The sequence below is a fragment of the Vanellus vanellus genome (genome assembly GCF_965231255.1).
Source record: "Vanellus vanellus genome assembly, chromosome: 7".
Taxonomy (NCBI): domain Eukaryota; kingdom Metazoa; phylum Chordata; class Aves; order Charadriiformes; family Charadriidae; genus Vanellus; species Vanellus vanellus.
Genome location: NC_138912.1, coordinates 18,670,817 through 18,692,893, shown reverse-complemented (window position 1 = coordinate 18,692,893; position 22,077 = coordinate 18,670,817). Strand labels below are relative to the sequence as shown.

Here is a 22,077-nt window from a genome sequence, read left to right as displayed (position 1 = left end):
ACACTAGTGGCTATCTTTCATTTTGTCATTAAGTTGTGTTGGAAAAAATGTTCTCAGGTGCTAGCTCATTGGTATTAGTAGTACACTTGTCACTAGGAAAGAAAAGCAGAAATGTTACTACAGTGCTTGTGCTTGAGTTAAAATGCATAAGGCATTTTTATAAACCCAAAATACCTTCAATACAGAAAAGAAGCCTGCATAATGTAATTGAACTGTATTTATTTATTTGTTACAGGAGTATATACTTACCACCTTCGCTGTTATGTCTACCAGGCAAGAAATCTTATGGCTTTAGACAAAGACAGTTTTTCAGGTATGGAAAAATTCTGCTAATCCTGGGTGCAGAAAACCCACTTCTGCAACAAAGTAGTAACTTGATTTAGCTATAGAATATCTAAACCCCTTAAATTCTGTGCATAGGTCCCAGCTACTGAAACTATGCCATAAAGGAAGTCTCAGCTTCATTACAGTATGATCCAGATTTGGTTAGTACTGCCCAGAAGATGCCAAAAAAGAAGTGCTCTGAATGTGCAGCACCTGCTGCCAACGAATTCTCAGTGAGGGAATAGGAATTCAAATAAGGTCTGAATTTCCCGTGACCAGTCCCTTCCCTATGCCTTAGCTTCTCCTTCTAGCCAGAGCCTACTAGAAGTTCGTAAGCTGGGCTGCAGGAAACTCGCCCAAAAGCAAGGGTGAAGAAAGCTGGATGGCTGTTATGTCACAGCTACCTGTCAGTGTTCAATATTTTATATTAACTGATTACTGAGATTAACTTGTAGAAAACTACGCTGTGCCTTACTAATAAGCATGGATTTTGTTTGCTTATACAAGTGTACCTGTTGCCTATTATTTCCAGCTCTTAGGTACTCCAACAGTGTTGTAGCCATTTGGCATCTTTGTAGTCAGGCTAATTCAATACTCAGGTTACTAAGTATTTAGTTTTTGCTAATTAGAGTTAAAATTCCACTGGGAAGACAGAGAACAAATTGAAATTAGATTCTGTAAGAGTATGACTTTACAATTCCTTTAAATAAGTTTCATCTTTATCATAAGATGGAATGTGCAGCTTAGAATTCTCGTTCCTCATCAATCTCCATTTGCATCCTTCTTTTTCTCCCTGGTTTAATTAATAATTGAGTAAGTGTAATGCATTTGTTAATTCATTACAGAAGATATAGAGCTATAGATATTTTAGTGCTGTTTCCTGAAATGAGGGTGTTCTTTACAGCTGTCTGTGTATTTGGTCTTATTTCAATATGCAGCACTTAAAAGCAATATAAATCAACAATAATAAGTGCCTCTAATTTGCATATGTAGAATTCAAGATACGTACCTCAGATGCAGTCATATATAAACTAGCATATCTACATTTTATTTTCCGTTAAAACTAGTTTGAAGAGTTAGTCAAATTTTGTGAAACTCTGATCAGGTACCCAGCCAGAAGCTGTTGACACCGACCTAAAGATAACCTTTAAAATAGCCGGTAGTCCTTAGTAATGGCAATCTGTACAGGAAATGTTAATGACCATCAGATATCTTCTACAGGGCTCTTGATGATTTAAAGACCTGCGAAACACTGGGCGTAAACCACTTTAATCATTCAGCTGTTTCACAAGAAGAGATTACTATAAATAAGCGTGTTTGAAACCAAAGCTTGATCTGAGCAATACAGCCTGGGAGAATTTGTTGTTTGGCAACCAGTCAGAACTAGAATTATTTCTTTGTATTATTTATGAGGCTGTACAGTTGTAGATCAATAAAAAAAATATTCTACAGACAATATTTAAGAGGCAATTAATAGAACCACTGTTTCATTTTAGTTTTCAGCTTCTCTTTCTGATTTGCAAGTTGTTTTACCATTTTCATTTATTAGCCTGTTAATCAAGACTTGTAAAAAGGAAGCTATCTAGTAATCAAATTGAATTTGCTCTATTAAATGGAAATTATGTGTATGTGTGGGCTTTTGTCTTATGTAGACTGGCTTACAGAACTGGTAATGACAGAAGAAAAATAACATACATTTGATAAAAATTGTGCTTGTGTGCCTTATAGCTTGATGGGGCTTTGTTTGTCTGTAACTTATGCTTTTAATCTTTGTATGATATTTCAGATCCGTATGCTCATGTTTCTTTCCTCCATCAAAGCAAAACAACTGAGATCATTCATTCAACTCTCAATCCTACATGGGACCAAACTCTAATATTTAATGAAATTGAGATCTATGGGGACCCACAGACAGTAGTGCAAAACCCACCTAATGTTGTTGTTGAACTTTTTGACAGTGACCAAGTGGTAGGTGAATGCTTTTTACTCTGATTGCTTTTTTATTTATTTATATTAATTAAGAATAACATTAATGGCTATGATTGCCATTTTTGCTTGCAGGGTAAAGATGAATTCCTTGGAAGAAGTGTTTGTTCCCCCATGGTCAAGTTAGTCCCAGAAGAGGACATCGCACCAAAACTGCTCTGGTATCCTGTAACAAACAATGGCAAAGCTAGTGGAGACATTCTTTTTGCTGCAGAACTTATTTTGAGGGACAAGGTATATATTTCTTGTATACACACACACACACACAAAATATATATAATATAATATGATATATTATATATCCTTTCACGGTGAGTCATAATGTGAAGAATTAATACTTGAAAGGTATTTCATTTAAGGAAGATGAGAAAAACTAATACTCATGTTTATGTCTTAATAGGGTGGCGCCAACCTTCCAATTCTTCCTTCACAAAGAGCACCAAAGCTTTACATGGTTCCTCAAGGAATCAGACCAGTAGTTCAACTCACTGCTGTTGAGGTATAGTTTATTCTTAAACCAAGTGAATACAAGTCCAGTCATCTCATCCTCTAGATATTAAGTTTGTGTATTTGCTAGCATGTGTTTCATAGTGAGAAATATGGCGGATTCTTTTCTTCAAGTATTTTTGAGTTTCATTTTTTTCCCATTAACTTTCCTAACAACAACCTTGAAATATTTTGACAGGCACATTTTATTATTGAAAAGACTTAATTTCTTCATTCCTACTTTTTGTGTATCATATTAAGCATATTGATGTCTCTCCCACTTTTGCTTATATGAGATTTTATTTTACAGATTCTGGCTTGGGGGTTGCGGAACATGAAAAACTACCAACTGGCACCTGTTATGTCTCCAAGTCTCATTGTGGAATGTGGGGGTGAAATGGTGGAATCTGTGGTGATCAAAAACCTCAAAAAGACACCAAATTTTCCATCTTCTGTTCTATTCATGAAAGTTGTACGTGGTAAAAAAATATATACCAGCTATCTATACCAAAATCAGTTATCCCATACTTTTAAGGGTCAAGGATTTGTTATGTGAGAATGAACAGAAAAACTTGCACATTCTTTTTTGACTTAACATAAGCAATTTACTGAGCCTGAAAATTCTAACAAAGGTCATGTGAACACATCTGTACAGTTGTTGATAAATTATACAATTTTATATGCACAATGCAGTGCAGTATATATACATTTATTTGAAAAGGCATCGATTTACCTGTAGATGTGTGGCTACTTTCCTACTACTAGGACAGGAGCTGTGCAAGAATCAAGAAAATTCAAGATTTGAGGCAATTAAAATTATTCTTACTGACTTCTATTGAATCATAATATAAGGTTAGAAATTTTCATTCACCATACAGACATAGAACATAGTAGTTCAATATTGAATAAATAACAGCTCTAATTTAGGGGGGAAATCTTTATTCTTCATTTTCCTTCTGTTTGCATTACAAACAAACTCTAACCTTTCATTTTTAGCTTTTGCCAAAAGAGGAGCTATACAGTCCATCTCTTGTTATTAAAGTAATAGACCACAGACCATTTGGACGGAAGCCCATTGTGGGACAGTGTACTATTGATTTACTGGAAAGCTTTCGCTGTGACCCCTACACTACTAAAGAAGACATTGCACCACAACTGAAAGGTAGATAGCTGGAAAATGAAAAGTTCTACTTTCTTATGAGATGCTAGAATAACCTGTCTTTGGTGTTTACTCTTCATAGTGTACTGATGAATAGCCATCTCGTGTTGCGTACATATTTGGAGATAATGTTATCTGAAAGAAAAAAAAAACAAACATCTAACTAAGAGTATTAATTAGTGCAATATTCTGTGGAGTATAAAAGGACACAGTACAAAGGCAAGTCCGCTCCCAGACTGAGAGTACTGGTTCCCTGAAGTTCCTCTTTAGTATCAACTTGGAATTTAACTACCTGTAGATCACTCCTGCTCCAAGTACCAAAGTAATGATCTAGTATTACAGCAAGAATTCTCTGAATACAATGCTGACATTTTCCTCTATATTTTTTCCAAGTTTTACTCTTTTTTTTAATTCTAAATATCTGAGAACTGCTTGCATATCCTGCACAAAAATATATGTGTATTTTTAGCAAAAAATGGCAACTAATTGCTTTCTTTAGAGGATAAACATACAGCCAATGAATTATTTTACATCTTCTGTAACTGTCTGGATTTCAAATCTGATGGAAATGTTTAGTAAGATTTTTTTTCTACACCATATTGCCTTAATAAAATCTTTGGCTTACAGTTAGTCTACTTTCTGCTGGGCCTCGCCAGGATACGATAATTGAAATGGAAGACACACAGCCACTGCTAGCAGCTCAGGTAATCTTTGAAATTTGATGCTGGACTTTCTTCTTCAGATCTGTGATTTCTGAGAAACTATCTAGACAGCAAATTTGTCAGAAACATATGCAACCTTCTGGAAAGCCAGATGGAACAAAGTTACTTTGTGACAGGAAAGCAAAGCAAATATGTTAATCATTTTAACCTCTGTTTTTATATAGTAAACATCAAACTATAGCTTTTTGTGCATGTTCACCCAGTAGCTTAAGAATGAGTTCATTTGTTCAACAGCTACTGAAAGTATATGGTAGAACGTTACCCAGTTGTCCACTGGTGATATTTACAGCAGCCTGATCTTGCACAGACTGAGCAGCTCTAAATAAAGGAGCCAGAAGTAGGTGTAGGCTTTGTACATAACCAAAGAGTACAGAATCAAAGCCATGGTAACCCAGACCTTCAGCTGTTCATTTTATCACAGTCATAGCTTTGCCTCTCCTACCATGAAATCATCCAAAACCCGATACCACCGAAACAATTTTTTTCTGCATGAACACCTCTTTTCTTTCCTTTTCTGTTGTTCCTTGTGAATTTGTCTACTGCTCCAACCACCGCAATACAATTTTATTTTCCAGGTAAAAAATAATTCAGCTTGCAGAGTTTTACTCTTGAGTTGAAACATGAGTGAAGACAAATTCCAGAAAGTACATTTTCAAGGACAAATTTTCAATTAATTTAGGACTGTAAAATGTTCCCCTTACCTAGAAGGCTTTTTCATAAATTTCTAATGGCATGTTATTTTAAAGGAAGCACAAAAGTTATGCCCTTTAATATAGTAATTTTTCAGGCTCTTAATCTACAACCTTGATTTTTCAAAAATGCAGAATTTTTTATTTTGTTACAGAGGTCCCAAAGTAAATACTACTGAATTTAAACTTTCAAACTCTCACTGCTGGTTGAGCATGTTATTAATTGAATAGTTCTTCCTTCACTACTTCTTCTGTATCTTAATGTCATTATATTCAGACCCTCACATACCATGTTCTTCATTTACTTTCAGCATACATGTAAATGGTCCTTAATATTTCATTTAGACAGTCTCTAACTTTTATCTGAATTAGGCCTTCTGTTATAATATAAATGCTTTATAGCTGGGACAGAGAATTTTTATTTCCTTTAAAAATTTAAAAAAAGAGATTAAAAAAAAAGAAAGAAAACTTAGCACTTTGAACCCACTGGCAAAACTGATTGAATTTGTGTATTTGATTTCAACTATAAAGGGAAAATTTTAAATGCTATATAAACAAATTATTATAGCAGTGGTTAGAGTGATAGCATCCATATGAGAAAGGAAAGAATATTCAAAACAATTTAAAGTGAAGTAAGTACAACTGTGGAAAGTGTAAGTGATATGCAGACAACACCGTGAGGACACACAATGCCAAAATTTCATCAATTACATTCCAATTTCCAGTGTTTAAGCAGTATGTCAACAGCACTCAGCAAAATGGCTTCTCCAACAACAGTGCATGTATGTATATACCAGAACGGGGTTGGATGGGAGAAGAATGCTCATGTGATGTGGTCATGAGGCTGTACTTCTCTTGGCAATTATTCCATGGAGAGATTTTGGAGATGATGGTCATAATTCTAGTATGATTAGTTCATAATATTAAGGTACCCTTCTTCTGAAAGCCTTACGAGGTATGTACAGTATGTATGAAGTATTAAAAAATTTTTGTGTGTCAGTTTATTTGGACTAAAAGCACAAAAATCAACAGGAGTTATTTAACCACGCTATTAATATTTAAACTTTGTTTAAAAGTCTACTTTCTGGAGAATAGAATAAGTCTATAGTAAATAAAATTCTAACTTTTCTATATCCACTATCCACTATATCTCTTAATTTTTATTTCCAGAATTTCAGGGTATTCAAAAAGCTATTCAGTGCTAGCATCTTGAAAACTTCATGTATAACAATCTACAGTGAAGTCACATTAAAGAAAGGACAGTAACCATTACATGTTCTTTACCTTGTGAATATTTCACTCCAAAATCTCAAATTTATCATATGGCATTTTATTCTGTGTTTTGGCATTCTGTGATCACAGCCTGCTTACCAGTTTTGGTAACAATAATATTTCCAAATATTGTAGAGTCAGTATTTGCTTTGGGAATTTTTAAAGGTCTTAAGGTCTTGATTTTTTTTTTTTTTTTTTCTTAACCTCTTCTTCCTAAAGCTACAAAGTGCATTATTTGAAGAGACATTTGAAGGTATATCAAGGGGAAAATAAACAAAACACCCCCCCCCCCCAATTTAAAGTCTTCCAACAGTATGCTTTGATGAAAGATTCAGTTCTACACAATATATTATGTGAAAAGGCTCTAAATTGGGAGTTTAAATTATTACTGCATAGTTATGCAAGCTACCCTTTATGTTGTCAACATTCCAAACATTATGTTTAAACATTGTGTTTAAACAGAGTCAAATTTAAATATGGCAAAGTATTCAAAATTACCTCATGAATTCTGCCTGTAAGTTTTGCAAAGCACTAATGATATGGTTTCTGAGAATAAATCACTCCCATTGCCTACAGAAAATCTGACAGTCCCATGCAAATCTGAAAAAAATTATGCTGCATTTCTGATTTGAAGTTAGACAAGACCACTAAAATACAACAGACCCAAACATCCCAGCAATATAATTACTTACAGAATAGAAATGGGAGTAAATTAGTATGATATACCAAAGTGATGTCCTGACTTATTGATACATTTGGCTTGTCCTCATAAAATGTTTTGCATATTTCTTCTGCTTTGTACAAAAAATTATGGATTATGCCTTTAAATTAAAACACAAGCTATGGTATATAAACACTGGCATAAATCACACTTGCTAATCATAGCTTCCAAATGGGATGCATGATGCTTGCTCTTAATGGACTATCTGGTCATAATTACGGTATCTATGATTTAACAGGTGAAGCATTTTGGATTGTGCAGATTGTTATTACACATACAGGGATAAATCTATAGACACTTATAATGGCTGTTACTGTACTTTATAATTCTTTACATTTTTTTTCAGACTCCTGAAAATCCACAGCCTTTAAACAATTGAGAAACGATAGGACAAGGAAAAGGGAGAAGGCTGTTCAGCATTAGCAAATTGTTTTATAAAGAATTAAATATTCAGAAAGTGCAAAAAAAAAAAAATCACTTTAATATTATGTATGTGAAATTTGTTTGGAAAAGAATCTCTGGAATAGATTCAATTTTGTAAGTGCTCTTAAAAACATTTGCAATGCAAATGCAATGATACAATAAGAAAACCAAGTTTCTCTCAGTTTTGCTTTGTTATGTGAAGAACAAAGCACAGGGTGATAACATCTTACAATCCTGAAATGTTGCTTTTTAAAATTTATATATATATATATGCTCCAGTTTAATATGCAGGACATACTGACAGCTGGGCAAAAAAAAGTTAAACACATGGTGTCTGAATATGCTTCAAAGGTACTTATAAATTATTGATGTTAAGAACTTACTTTACGTACATACTATATACAAAATTGTTAACTTTTAAAGCCTATTTAACTGTATAAAATACTACAAATCATATCCTTACCCTTGCTTTTATTTTGCTCTTTTTTTATGAATTGATCCCCATGAGCAGCTTACAGAAAAGGTAATGTATACTACATTTAAAAATATACACATCATTGCTTTCTTGCAAATGAGATCTCCAACTGAAAATCAATATATCATACTGCCTCCTAAATTAGGATTTTAAGCGTATGGATGAGAACAGTAATCTCTGAAAATGTTTGACATAAAACCTACAACTAATTGGTAAAATGGTAAATTTAGGAAAAATATGCAAGACTAACAAAAATAACCCCTAAATATTAAAAAAAAAAAAAAAAAAAAAAGCCCAAACCCTCACATTTGGTGATCTATATAATCCTTTAAGACTCTCTTTAAATCCAAACAGTATTAAAGATTTTTATTTTTTTTATAGTTACACAGTGAATGAATACTATTCATTACCAATTGAAGTATGTTTCCAGGGGCAAATAATTATATTATGCAATCCCTATCAATAAATATAGAAAATAGCACTCTGTTGACCAAAGTGATTACCAGGCTTAAATAAGTAAAAATGTAAAAAAAAAAAAAAAAAACACAGAAATAGCCTTAGTGGAACGTATAGATTGCTAGCATCTGGGGTTTCATGAGGCTTATTGAAGTATTATTTTTAAGAGGGTAAGACTCACTGCTCCTTCTTTTCAGCTGCACTGGGTAAACATTAAGGTCGATCTCCAACTGCAAGATTTTGTCATGATACAGACCATCTCCACTGGTTTTAATGGAATGATAAACAGTTAGAGCAGTTACAGGTCTGTCCCAGCAACAATTTTGAAATAAATGGGAATGCTGAAAGGAAATTAGCACATTTATCTCTCAGGAAACAGTTTGCAATGTGTTCACTGTAGTTTTTACAGTCATGCAGTTCCTGGTAGTGAATACCACCAGGCATGATGGTGTTTGTTCTTAACAGCTGAAACAATGACTGCACCAGCTAAGTGTATATTCACTTCCTCTGACTTAAGTAATGTAGAGCTAGGAGGCCAGGCTGTGCTGCCCTGCCAGAAAATGGAGGAGAGAAATGCACACACCTCCTGAAACCAGTCCTTTGAGATGGGTATCTAGATACCACGAATTAATTGCTTGCTTGGAGATGGCTGGCTGTTGACTATCAACACAGCTGGATTATAGACTAGATACTTAAACCTGCGTAAGAGAAATTCCATCTTTTTAGCCTTAATATTTACATTCTAATTCTCTTTCAGATGAACCTTTTATATTACTTTACTGATAAGTTTTAGAGTATACTATTTTTTAATATACTTAACTGTTCATTGTTTCTGCTGTACCGTATGGTATAAAAGAGGCTTTATCTCCCAATAAAAGACTTTTTTATTTGCTTTTCTCTAAGGAGGAAGAAATTGTTGACTGGTGGAGCAAATTTTATGCTTCAGTAGGAGAACATGAAAAATGTGGACAGTATATTAAAAAAGGATATGACACTTTAAAGGTATTGCTCGGGATAAAGTAAATTAACATATCTCAATGCTTACAGGCCCCAAACCTGGTCAGAGCTGGGCCCTTTGTTTTTTAAAAAGCTCTTCAAAATTTAACAGTACATGATTTCCTGTAAAAGTCCAATGCTAATTCACATGGTGAAATGAAGGTTTTAAGAAAAGATATCTTTGCTTCTTTTCTACCTAGCTACACTTATTAAGAGATGTATTCAGAGTTTAATCTAACCTTCAGTCAAATGGAATTTTACTCTTGACTTCTTTGGGTGCCAGGCAGATCCTAAATAAACTTACACATTGAGAAAGTATAAACACAGAGGCTCAGTACTTTTACTGTGTGTTGGTTAAAAGTTGAACCCAGACCACTTTCATTTCTCATCTAATACACCTAATGAAGAAAGTAAAAATGAACTTGTGAAATGCTATTTGCTCTGGTTTTAACAAGGCTTAAATGAAGCTTGATAGCAAGTTCTCCAAACATTGCATTTGCTTCCACTTTGATGTAAAAGTAAAAATAGTTCCAAATGCTTTGGTTCCTTAAGGTATTCCATCAAACATACAATACGCTTTGCAATGCCACAATGTTGGAGCTGGTATGTATGATAATTTCTGAACTGCATTTTTTTCATTTTCCTTTTTCTTTTTTTAAGGTGTATGACTGTGAATTGGAAAAAGTACCTGAATTTAATAGCTTGACAGACTTCTGTGATACATTTAAACTATACAGAGGCAAATCTGAGGACAGTGATGATCCGTCAGTGGTTGGGGAATTCAAGGTAAATTTCAAATAATGGGCAACAACCAAATGCTAGATACAGTCTTTTGTATGTGAACCACGACAGTAGGTATCGTTAAAGTAAGTCCAAATGCAAGCATTTCCATTTAAGTATGGATGCAGGCGTTACAGGGGCAACAGATGCTCATAACTGCTTAGGTACAGGCCCTTCTTTTTAAAGGAAGGTACAGCTACACATCGCTCACACTAAATGTGATACATGTTAATTGAAAAAAAAAATCTCATTCCTGCTAATGTGTTCTTCCCTGGTACCTGTGCAACAGAACCTTCCCAGATAACCTCTTGAAGAGGGCTAAAATTTCACCTGCAGATGTTCTGAATGAAATACATTTTTAGAATGAATTTAGAAAAAGTATTTTGTACTATTTCTGTGACTCTGACTTTCAAAGATTACAATAATGTTAACGTATGTAAAGGAAAAAAAAAATCCAAACATTAAACAGTGCTTTTGGAGACGGAAACAAATGTGAAATATGTGTTGTGTATTCTCAGCTGGAACAAACTGAGTAATTGTGTTGAAATCAAGAGCTATATTGATTTAAATCAGCTAAGGATATAACCTTGCCTTTGTAGTAAATCTTATGCAAAACCCCATAAAGTAAACCACAGGACTTCTAAGTGACTGTGGATCAGGCTATAATTTTGCTCTTCCTCTATAAAACAGAGTGTGTATTATAGTATAAATAAGAAAAAACAAACCTAGCAGAGTGACTTTTCTATATTTATCTTGACCAAGTCTTTATATTATTTTTTAGGGATCCTTTAAAATCTATGCATTACCTGATGATCCCACTATTCCGGCTCCTCCTCGCCAGTTCCGTGAGCTACCAGACAGTGGGCCTCAGGAGTGTATTGTGCGAATTTATATTGTTCGAGCTTTGCAGCTTCAACCCCAGGATAATAACGGGCTGGTGAGACTTTTTGCTTTTGGAATGTCTGTGAGCTAAATCTGCTGTAGTATATTTTAAATAGTTAGTCTTGAAAACTATTTCTTAATATTTTTTTCTTATTTTAAATAGTGTGATCCGTATATAAAAATATCCCTAAGTAAAAAAGTAATTGAAGACAGAGATCATTATGTCCCTAATACTCTCAACCCAATTTTTGGCAGGTAAGAAACTTTTTTGTATTTCCAATTTACTATATTTTAGAATGTTTTCCTATTTTTTACGATAAACCATTATTTGAAATATCCAATGCTCATATTTATAGTTCTATATTGACAGTTAATTGTGAGTGAAGTTGCATAAGGCATTTCCCTTTGAGATCCTTGGACAACACAGGTGTTTGGCTAGCCTATAGACTTTCTGTATCACATGGGTAAATTGCACAAATTCAAACAATGTATATATCTTAAAACCACCCTGTGTTATGCATACAAGAATAACAAAATATGCTCATAGAATACAGAAAAGTTTTAACTCTGAAAACTACTTGGACGTCTTGGTGAGTAATCAGCTTAACATGTATTCCCAGTACACTGGTCTTTCCTTCAAAGGCTAATGATATCTTTGAAATACAGGAATAGAAGAATGCTAATTAGGAATGGAGAGGTGGCATAATCTTTTTAACTACTGGGTCTGGTTTGGTGTCCAAAGTTAGAGGAGGATTTTGATAAATTAGAAATTTAGGAGAGGAGGACTAGAAGGATTACCATTTGGAAATCCCACTTTGCAATGACAGGCTACAGGATTTCAGTTGATCAGGTTATCCAAAGAAGTAGACTGCAAAGAGACGTGATTACAGATACACAGTACCTTCAAAATTCCAAGTTTTTCCAGAATGATTCTGGAAGTCAAAGTTAAAAAGTTAGACTAGAAATAAAACAAAGAAACAAAAAGATGCAGAGAATAATTAACCATGGAATACTTCACCTCAAGAGTAATGGATTCAGCAGCTGTAGAAACCATGAGGCTGCATATCTTGAAAGTAAATTCAGAGAATTGAGAGAACTCTAGTCTGTTTTGTGTAGGACAGCTAGATGACAGAATAATCCCTTCTGGTCATAGAAGCTAAACATTTGGACCGTATTTTCTTAAGGTTCCAACCGTGTTTGTATTGTAGTAAAAAAATTAAGGATTTCTAATCATACAGAAACTATGGACTGAACAACCATACTTTTTACAGAGTGGCTGGCAGACCCACACTAGTTTCTTTCTCAGTCCCAATTTAAGCTGCTGCCCAGAAAACGTCTAAGTAATACATTCTGGAGAAATGAAGGATGCAATATCCATAGGACTACAAATGGAATTATTAATAAGTGCAAATAGAAATTGGAGCATGAGTGGTAACTACTGCTAGATTTATCAGCACTGGAAGTATCCCTTTCGTATCTTACAAAGGCTATTGCTCAAAAATGAACCAAAAAGTGTTTTATTTAAGGGTGGTGGTGGTAAGTTTAAAAAGAAAAAGCATTGCTCAGAAGCGCAATAGCGTTAACTGGACATTTTTATGTTTAGGATGTATGAACTCAGCTGCTTCTTGCCTCAGGAAAAGGATCTGAAAATTTCAGTCTATGACTATGACACATTGACTCGTGATGAAAAAGTGGGTGAAACCATAATTGATCTTGAGAACAGATTCCTTTCTCGTTATGGATCTCACTGTGGCATCCCACAGCAGTATTGCATGTAAGTCATTTTGTCTATTGAAAATTTTTACCTGTAAGATCTAGTACCCAGTCTCTGTAAAAAAAATCTTGGCTTCCTTCATCTTAATTATATGGTTAAAAAACAATGCTATGGCTTCTTATGGGTATTTGTTGTACTCACTCTATCATCTGAATTCCAAGTTAAGCTGCAAAGACTTCAGAAGAGCCTTGACTGAAAATCATGTCAGGCATTTTAATATTCTCTTTATATGGTAACGTGTGTTACTTTTGTCTACGTAACACACACTTAACAGAATTTTCTGACCTACTCATGGAAATAAATATGAAGGCATCTGTTAGTGTAAATTATTTTGATGTGTAAAGAAAAACACACTCTGTCTTGGAAGGTGATTGAGCTGGTACAAAATTACATCACTCAAACTCAAGTGGCCTCAATCTAGGCAGTTACAGTGCTGCTCTTTCCAAATTAGTTTAGTAAGTACATTTTACATGATGTGTAAATGCCCTGAATTGTGAATAAGTTAAGGATGTGTTTCTGTTGCTTTCCTAAAGTTCAGGTGTGAATACCTGGCGTGATCAACTAAAACCAACCCAGTTATTGCAAAATGTAGCCAGGTTTAAAGGCTATGCTCCTCCTGTCCTCTCTGAGAATGGTAGAAAGATTAACTACGGTGGACGAGACTACACTTTGGAGGAAGCTGGTGAGCTTGTGCACTTATTTTATATTTCTGTCTTAATTTCATATTGATACAAATATAAAATTTTTCTAATTTTCCATAAATAAATGAAAAAGTATTTGATTTTTTAAATGTTGAGCACAGTTTTCTGCTCAGTTTTAAGTATCTGGTTTTAATTTTTTTAAAAACTTCAAATTCAAATTCTGGTTCATGAGTGCCTGTTCTTTTTCCATTTCTTTTATTTCAGAAGCTAACAAAATTTTGCATCAGCATCTTGGTCCAGGTGAGGAGCGGCTAGCTCTTCATATCCTCAGAACCCAGGGTTTGGTACCTGAACATGTGGAGACGAGGACCTTATATAGCACTTTCCAGCCCAACATCTCTCAGGTACTATGAACTGGTTTACTTCTGGTTTCTTCAATGCAGAAATGGAACATTCCTGGATTTATATTATGTTGTCAATAGAGTGGCATCACTCAGGGGGAAGAGGCTACAAATTAATATTACTTGGCTAAGAAACTAAAGCAGGTTAGTCTAAAAACAATAAAACGCAGTTATGTTTTGCCATTAAGGCCCCCAAATAACACTTTAAACACTGACAGAGTGGAAACTGGGAAAGATTTATTTATTACTTTGTTAGTGAAATAAACTGGAATGTGTGTTTTTTACCTCACCAGCAATAAAGGAGACAGCCTGTCTCAAGAGCTTCCTAACTACATTCAATAAAGGAGACCAAACTTGTCATTTCTCTACAAGGTCCAGAGATGCTAGTTTAAACAAAGTCTTATACTGGACTGGACCTCTCTGTTGGAGAGGAACAAAGGATAACATTTGTTTTCTAGCATTTACTAACTCACCAGTGTTTTTTTTTTTTAAGAAAGCTTCTGCAGCAACCAGAAAACTTAACTGCAAAACCAAAGGGGCTTGCATTTGAAATAAAGTATAAAATCTGCAATGGTTGCCTTACTTTGGAGACTAGTTAAGGGGACTGATCATCTACACTGGATAGGTCACTAGCTGCAAACTATCAACCACATGTATGACACTGTACTTAATACTACCTGTGAGAGAACAGAAACTCGGACCTACAGAATGAGAACTATTTAGGCACCTAACTTGCGCTGCATTCACTAGGAATTACCATCTTCTGAATTCTTGGCATTGTTGATTTGAAGAAGCTTATATAGCATGAGGGATTGGGCTTGCTCCTGTCTGAAGTCTGTAGAAGTTCTGACATTGGTAACATGAGCGAGCTCTGCTCTGTGGCTAAAATTAGTACTAAGCATGTTAATACGTAGTTCCATGGAATTACCATGACAAATCTGTATGCAACAAACATTCCCTCATCCATCTTCTCCACTGCTACAGGGAAAGCTCCAGATGTGGGTTGATATTTTCCCCAAAAGCTTAGGACCTCCAGGCCCTCCCTTCAACATCACACCCCGAAAAGCCAAGAAGTGAGTATACGTATATACTACACACCATCTGGCAGCCCTGACAAAAGCAATTCAATTCTCTTTCCCCAAACATCTTCCCTCTTAGATATATCTTGCGGGTGATTGTCTGGAACACCAAGGATGTCCTGCTGGATGAAAAGAGCATCACAGGGGAAGAAATGAGTGACATTTACGTGAAGGGGTAGGAGCACCTTGTCATGTAACACTTACAAATGAATGATGTTCAGAATGTCCTGGGAATGCCTAGACCATGAGTTTCAAAGATGACTTGGTTCAGCCAAGTCAATGCGCACTACAGCCTCTGAAATAGTGCTAACCTCAGAGAAGTACAGAAGTATTAGGAGATAAAGCATGACCAGTTAATGTGCAGTGAAAGATCCCAGAAGTTCATCTCTTGAGATGGGAAGCAACTGGAAAGACAGTGAGTTAGCTTTGGCGCTGCATAACTTGGATTCTTACTTTTTACATTTCATAGTCTTAATGTAAAAAATTAAATAGAAATCAGAGAAATATACTAGTAAGCTATTAATCTAATTTCTCCTAAAAAAGAAATTTAAAAAACCCAGCCAACAACTCACCACTGATATCGTACTGGTCTTAGCAGATCAGAAATTCAGTTCCAATGCTCATATTTACAGTGCGAAACTGGAAGCAGACTGAGAATGGGTGTAAAGACTCTCCAGCCCTCTGTGAGCAACTCCTACAGCTTGTTTGCAACCACTTAGTGACATGGTTACAGTACAAACAAGCACCAGTGTAATCCCACTGCAAACAACAGGCACATCTCTATTTTCAGATGGATGCCTGGTAATGAAGAAAATAAGCAGAAAACCGATGTTCACTACCGATCATTGGATGGTGACGGGAACTTTAACTGGAGATTTGTTTTTCCTTTTGACTATCTCCCAGCAGAGCAACTCTGTGTAGTTTCCAAAAAGGTAAGTATTTCTAAAGATTTCAATACTTAGAATACAGATTGTAACTAGTCTGATAATTTTGTTCCTACATATTGAAAGAGACAGTTTGGCTTAGTTCTGCATACTCAAACTGCTACTGTGAACAGATTCAATTTTGCCTTTGAGCCAGGAACAACACACTGGGAACAACAGCAGTCTCCTCTTAGCAAGGGCAAGATTAGATCTTTAATACTTTCACCAACCCCAGAATTCACAACTGTACTAACAGACCACAGCTTTGAGTTTTCATAAGTAATTTTAAAAAGTTGCTTGGGTTTTGTTTTTTACAATTTTAGGAACATTTCTGGAGTCTTGACAAGACAGAATTCAGAATCCCACCCAAACTGATCATTCAAATATGGGATAATGACAAATTCTCTTTGGATGACTATCTGGGTAAGACTTCTAAGAAAAGAATTATTGTTGTCTCAAAAAGAGATAGAAACGAACAATTTTAAACCACTGCATAAGGATTGTGTTTACAAAGTGAGCCACTGAGCTTGCAGATACACTCCTGCTTTCCCGCACAGTACAGGGTTACTGTGCTCATGAATAAGTGAATATTCACTCAGAGTAAAGGCCTGCTTGCAGGTAAACCAAGATACATTTTGTTCAGGTAAGCCCTATCACAAAGTGCATAAAATGATAATGTGCATGAAAACTTACTTTGCGTCTTTCTTGAAGTAAAATTACTGAACACAAGACTACTTCAACTCTAAGTAGGAGTATTGACATAAGGCTGTAATTTAGGTTAAGCAATCTACTTCATACCACTATTAATTCTACTTCACACCATTATTAATCCCTACTTTTTGTAGAGATACCGCTTTGCAGAAGATTCTCTGCCTGTATTAAGACAGCTCCAAAGTCTTAGTTTACATGCAAACCATATAGGCCTCAAAATCTGAAAACAAATAATTGATTTCTAAACATCATTAAAGTTAGCTAACTCTTGTATTTAACTATCAGAAATTACATTAGTATTACATTGCTGTGTTTGGTTATCTTCTATTTATGTGTTTTGGGAAAAAAACTCTATTAAAAATTAAGTGATCTTGCGTTAAAAAGGGGGAAGAGAGCTTGCTAAGTTCAATTATCAACACCAGCACTTTCAACAGCAGCAAGATGGGAATAAACACTGCCTGATCCGTCCCACTTCCCTGCCTCACATCCTTAGACAAACAAGAATGCAATGTGTACGTTGATTGTTTTTCCTGTATAACACGTTTAGAGATAGGAAAGGTTGATGTTGAATCACTATGCTGTATGGTTGCTTGTGTTATACAGTGTTTATTTTTTTTATCCATCTCCTAGGTTTTGTGGAACTTGATTTACATAAAACAATCGTTCCAGCAAAAGTTCCAGAGAAGTGCAATATAGACATGATTCCAGAATACAAGACAGACAGTTCTCAGAAGGCTCCCAGGACCACCTCTCTCTTTGAACAGAAATCCATGAAAGGATGGTGGCCATGTTATGTTGAAAAGGATGGCTCCCGTATTTTAGCGGTATGATTGATTGTTACCTCTTTTAAAAATACTTAAAATGTGCTCACTTTGCTTTTCAAATTATAAAGAAAGACTGTAAAGGGTCACCCGCTTAGCTGCTAGCTTTCAGTGGATAGACAGAGGAATAAATAGAATATTCCATGCACAAGTTCAGGAATTTTGCTCCATCAATATTTTTTTGTTTTGAAGTATGAGTTTAATACCTAAATTTATTTATTTTGGTTTTAACCCTGTTTAACTTGAAAGACCCTGGCACCAGGCTGAGTCACTTTATCTTGCCAAAGCAGCCAATAGAGTTACTGTGTGAATGAATTTATCATGTTATTGCTTAGGAGAAACACGAGACACCCTAAATGCATTGCAGACTACAGAAGAAAGTTTAAATCCAAAGCATATTTGTACACAGCAAATATAATTTATATATTGAGAACCCAGACTAGCTTTGAGAGTATGAGGGCAATGAGAAGACCTAAAGCATTTTAACCTCTTCTATGAAGAATATAAATGCGTATTTATGACTTGCTAGCATATTAAACCTTTCAAGTGTGTCTATTTCTTCTTTCTAATGTTTTTGCCACTAAACTTTATTACTGAAATTTAATAAATGAGGGAGAATATTCAGAAACATCTATCAGCCACAGCAATATAAATGAGATGCTTAATCATTTGGAAAAGATGCAGTCCTTGGTTTGCTCTCGAAAGGAGAGAAGAACTGGGGTTTTTTGCTCTTGAAAGAAGAGAACTTTATTTGTTTTGCTAAATCGGAAAAAAAAATGTATAGCTTAAAACAGAACTACAAATTAATTAGCAGAACCATTTTATGTATTGCAATTTTTTGTTTTCTAGTTGTCATTCTCTGATACTGTGTTGTGGCCCTGTCATAGTGCAGAAATAAGTATATTTTGAGAAGGAAATGGAAAACACACAGGTGCACATAATAAGCTGACCCCAAACTGTGCTGTATAAGTACCAAACAAGTACTATTAGTGCTATTTCAATAAGATGTTTGTCTCGTGCTACATGTTTTCTCAAGGGTAAAGTTGAAATGACATTGGAAGTTGTCAATGAAAAAGAAGCCGAGGAAAGGCCAGCTGGTAAAGGAAGAGATGAACCCAACATGAACCCCAAACTAGATCTACCAAAGTAAGATATTTTTCTCTCACTGGCCTGAGAAATGTATATCATCTAGCTACTATGATGTTCTTGACAAAATCTGCATGCAGTAAAGGATCTATTAGACATCAATTATCCTTTGCAAAACTTCATTTATAAAAGCCAGTCTTGTTTCCTTCTGCGAGCATTAGGATAAAATGCAAGGAGGTTTCTGTCATAATGGTACATGTTTACTATCTTACATTACATTAATGGCACACTGCTATCTTCCATTACAAAACTGTTTTCTTCAAACTCCGAACCAGAGTGTTTTAATATTTTATACTCTCATGCTTAAGTATTCCCTGTTTTTATAGTATGAGTAATATTTGTTTCTTTCAAAATGCAGCCGACCAGATACTTCCTTCCTTTGGTTTACAAATCCCTGCAAGACAATGAAATTTATTGTGTGGCGCAGGTTTAAATGGCTCTTTCTAGGCCTTATCGTCTTGCTGATTTTACTCTTGTTTGTAGCAGTACTCCTGTATTCATTGCCGGTAAGAATTTTTAAATGTTCTTCAGCTGTGGTACGAAGCTAGCTTATATATGAGTCATCAACAGGATACACTCCTTAGTCAGCCAAGAGATTATATCAACTCAGTTTTAGCAGGGAGATAGAATTATCATAGAATCATAGAATAGTTTGGGCTGCAGGGGACATTTGAAGGTCATCCAGTCTAACTCCCCCTGCAATGAGGAGGGACATCTTCAACTAGATCAGGTTGCTCAGTGCCCCATCCAACCTGACCTTGAATGTTTCCAGGGATGGGGCATCTACCACCTCTCTGGGCAACCTGTGCCAGGGTTTCACCACCCTCAGTGTAAAAAATTTCTTCCTTATATCTAATGTAAATCCACCCTCCTTTAGTTTAAAGCCATTACCCCTGGTCCTGTCGCAACACGCCCTGCTAAAGATAACACAGGCCCCCCTAAAAGATACGGATGATATCCTTATAGCTACAACAATTTCAACTTATTTTTATTGAGAAAAAAATTAGAATTCACATTAAAATTAACCTATTAACGAAAGATGGAGCAAATGAATGCTTTAGAAGTGTTAATAACCTGCACAGTTAATAGATGGTCTGGAGTCTAGATTTCAGTCTACTTTAATTGGAAATATAGTACTCAGTTTTACTGTAGTTTAACCGAAATCACCGTACCCTGAATACATTCTGATCCATTTTAATATCTTAAATGTCTTTTACAAAACTACACTGAAGTATTTTGTGTACATCTTTTTACCTCTATTGTTTCTTCCCTTCTCCCCCAACAGAACTATTTGTCAATGAAGATCGTGAAACCAATTTGAAGAAGAGTTTCTTACCTCATCTTTTTAAATAGTAATGAGGTTTCACCTCAGGCTGTGGACCAAATTCAGCAAAGCTCTCCATCCTTTTTATCTGCTCGTACTTGGAACTGTAAAATAGATAAGTAGGAATTTAACCAAAGTTAGCCAAGGTTCAAGGGGTCATTACAGGTGTTTTTAGAAACAAAGGATAAACCCCCTCATGTTTCATGTACTTTTTTTTTTTTATTTCAGTAGTATCTACACATGGTAAAATTCTGACTTCCTTGCTTTTAAAATAGATTTTTCATAAAAATCACTCAGGAGGCTGCGTGCTATTGCTATCTCCATTATATTTTTAATGGATACTCCCTTTTGAGAATTCCTTTCTATTGGGCATGCTTTGAAAATTTGCATTTTAACTTAATGAAAAACAAGCACTACTTATAATTATGTATACCAAAGAAACCTCACAGTGCAATCAAAGAAGGGTCAGACATTGTTTCTAGAAAAGTTTTCAGCATCATGCTGCTTAAAATTCTTAGTTACTGCACTGTAGACTTGACAACACTATATATGTATCTTGACAATAACTGCATGCGTATAGAAATTAATAATATACTGTTTACTTAGTATAATTTACAAATGTCTAAATAAACATATCCACAAGTAAAATGCAAGTCTCCAGTTTTCTTTATCTATTGCAAAACTACAATGCATTAGGTGTTGTATAGTGTCTTTCAGAGGATGTCATGCCACAAATCTGGAGTTTAAGGTATTTTACTTTACAGTGAAGAATAAGGAAATACATTTGCACAAAGTTTTAATGAATTTCTTCATTAATTAGGAAATTAATAAAGAAATGAAGTTTGTTGAATAGTTTCATTATACTCCTTGGATTTAGAGATGATCTGGAATCAAAACATAAGAGGATACACAACCCAGATTCAACCCTTGTTTGAAATCTGATCTGCACGTAGGAAGTATTTCATTTAGCCCGTTTCCTCTCCCTAGGCACAGTAAAATATAATCTCCGTTAAAAATCAGGTTATAGTCTGGGACTCCACCTCCCTTTTATGGGAAGCCCAATCAGAAGCACATCTCTGAACATTCTCTGGTGCTTGAAATGTAGGAAATCTGCAGCAGAACCTGAAATCAGCATGTTGAATGACTGCCACGCTCTTGACTGCATAAAGACTTCAGCTGTCTTTAAAAAGATGACAAACACAACTGCAAGAATGAATTAGTCTTGAACAATCTCTGTAATTGTATTTAGTGGTAGATAAGACTTTCTTATAACACAGCACTATAAAATAAGCATGCACTTATCAGGCAAAATAAGTAAATTATACTGACTTAATTCTGTTGAACAAGCTAGAGTAAAGGTATTACATGAAATAATTTCCAGAGTGTGAAGTCCTAGTGGCTAGAGCAGAGCAAGCAGCAGTCATCCTGTCAAAAAGATAACAACGCCCTTATTTTTTAGTTAAGAACCCTATCTTGACCTATGAACAAGAGCTCAGCACTGGAACTAATCACCATCCAGATGGATTGTCCCTTCACTAATGACAAAATAGCAAATAGCACTCCAGAAATAACTGGCAATTTGCATGAGCTAATGTTTGATCATCCGCTATTAAAATCTGTGTCCACCAATGCCATAAATCTCACATACAGTAAAAATCACAGCAACCTTATTTTCATTGTAAGACAAGAAAGTGTGTTGCTTGTAAGGATTGTAATTAGAAAGCATTTAACTTGAAAGAGCATTCCCCAGAAAACAATTCTGAAATGGAGCTGAGATCGGAGCAAGCCCATTCACTTAGCATTTACAGAGGGGCAGGTACTGCCCTTCTGAGTTGAGTTCACCCTCTTCCAGATGCCTTTTTGTCCAAGCATGAGTAGGCTTGATA

General features: G+C 35.2%; 1 protein-coding gene across 1 annotated transcript in view; it reads left to right on the top strand.

Moving 5' to 3' along the window:
- MYOF (myoferlin) overlaps positions 1 to 20,828 on the top strand; it is a 71,151-nt gene extending 50,323 nt beyond the window's left edge. The window contains exons 32-54 of the mRNA XM_082486618.1: positions 236 to 313; positions 2,111 to 2,292; positions 2,386 to 2,544; positions 2,711 to 2,809; positions 3,107 to 3,268; positions 3,793 to 3,958; positions 4,583 to 4,659; positions 8,294 to 8,305; positions 9,617 to 9,715; positions 10,370 to 10,495; positions 11,271 to 11,426; positions 11,535 to 11,626; positions 12,975 to 13,145; positions 13,679 to 13,827; positions 14,051 to 14,190; positions 15,172 to 15,260; positions 15,346 to 15,441; positions 16,057 to 16,198; positions 16,513 to 16,612; positions 17,531 to 17,724; positions 18,758 to 18,867; positions 19,226 to 19,373; positions 20,153 to 20,828. Of these exons, the coding sequence (XP_082342744.1) occupies positions 236 to 313; positions 2,111 to 2,292; positions 2,386 to 2,544; positions 2,711 to 2,809; positions 3,107 to 3,268; positions 3,793 to 3,958; positions 4,583 to 4,659; positions 8,294 to 8,305; positions 9,617 to 9,715; positions 10,370 to 10,495; positions 11,271 to 11,426; positions 11,535 to 11,626; positions 12,975 to 13,145; positions 13,679 to 13,827; positions 14,051 to 14,190; positions 15,172 to 15,260; positions 15,346 to 15,441; positions 16,057 to 16,198; positions 16,513 to 16,612; positions 17,531 to 17,724; positions 18,758 to 18,867; positions 19,226 to 19,373; positions 20,153 to 20,188 (2,783 nt within the window). The 3' untranslated portion in view covers positions 20,189 to 20,828. The remainder of the gene's footprint in view (positions 1 to 235; positions 314 to 2,110; positions 2,293 to 2,385; positions 2,545 to 2,710; positions 2,810 to 3,106; positions 3,269 to 3,792; positions 3,959 to 4,582; positions 4,660 to 8,293; positions 8,306 to 9,616; positions 9,716 to 10,369; positions 10,496 to 11,270; positions 11,427 to 11,534; positions 11,627 to 12,974; positions 13,146 to 13,678; positions 13,828 to 14,050; positions 14,191 to 15,171; positions 15,261 to 15,345; positions 15,442 to 16,056; positions 16,199 to 16,512; positions 16,613 to 17,530; positions 17,725 to 18,757; positions 18,868 to 19,225; positions 19,374 to 20,152) is intronic.
- Positions 20,829 to 22,077: the final 1,249 nt, after the last annotated feature.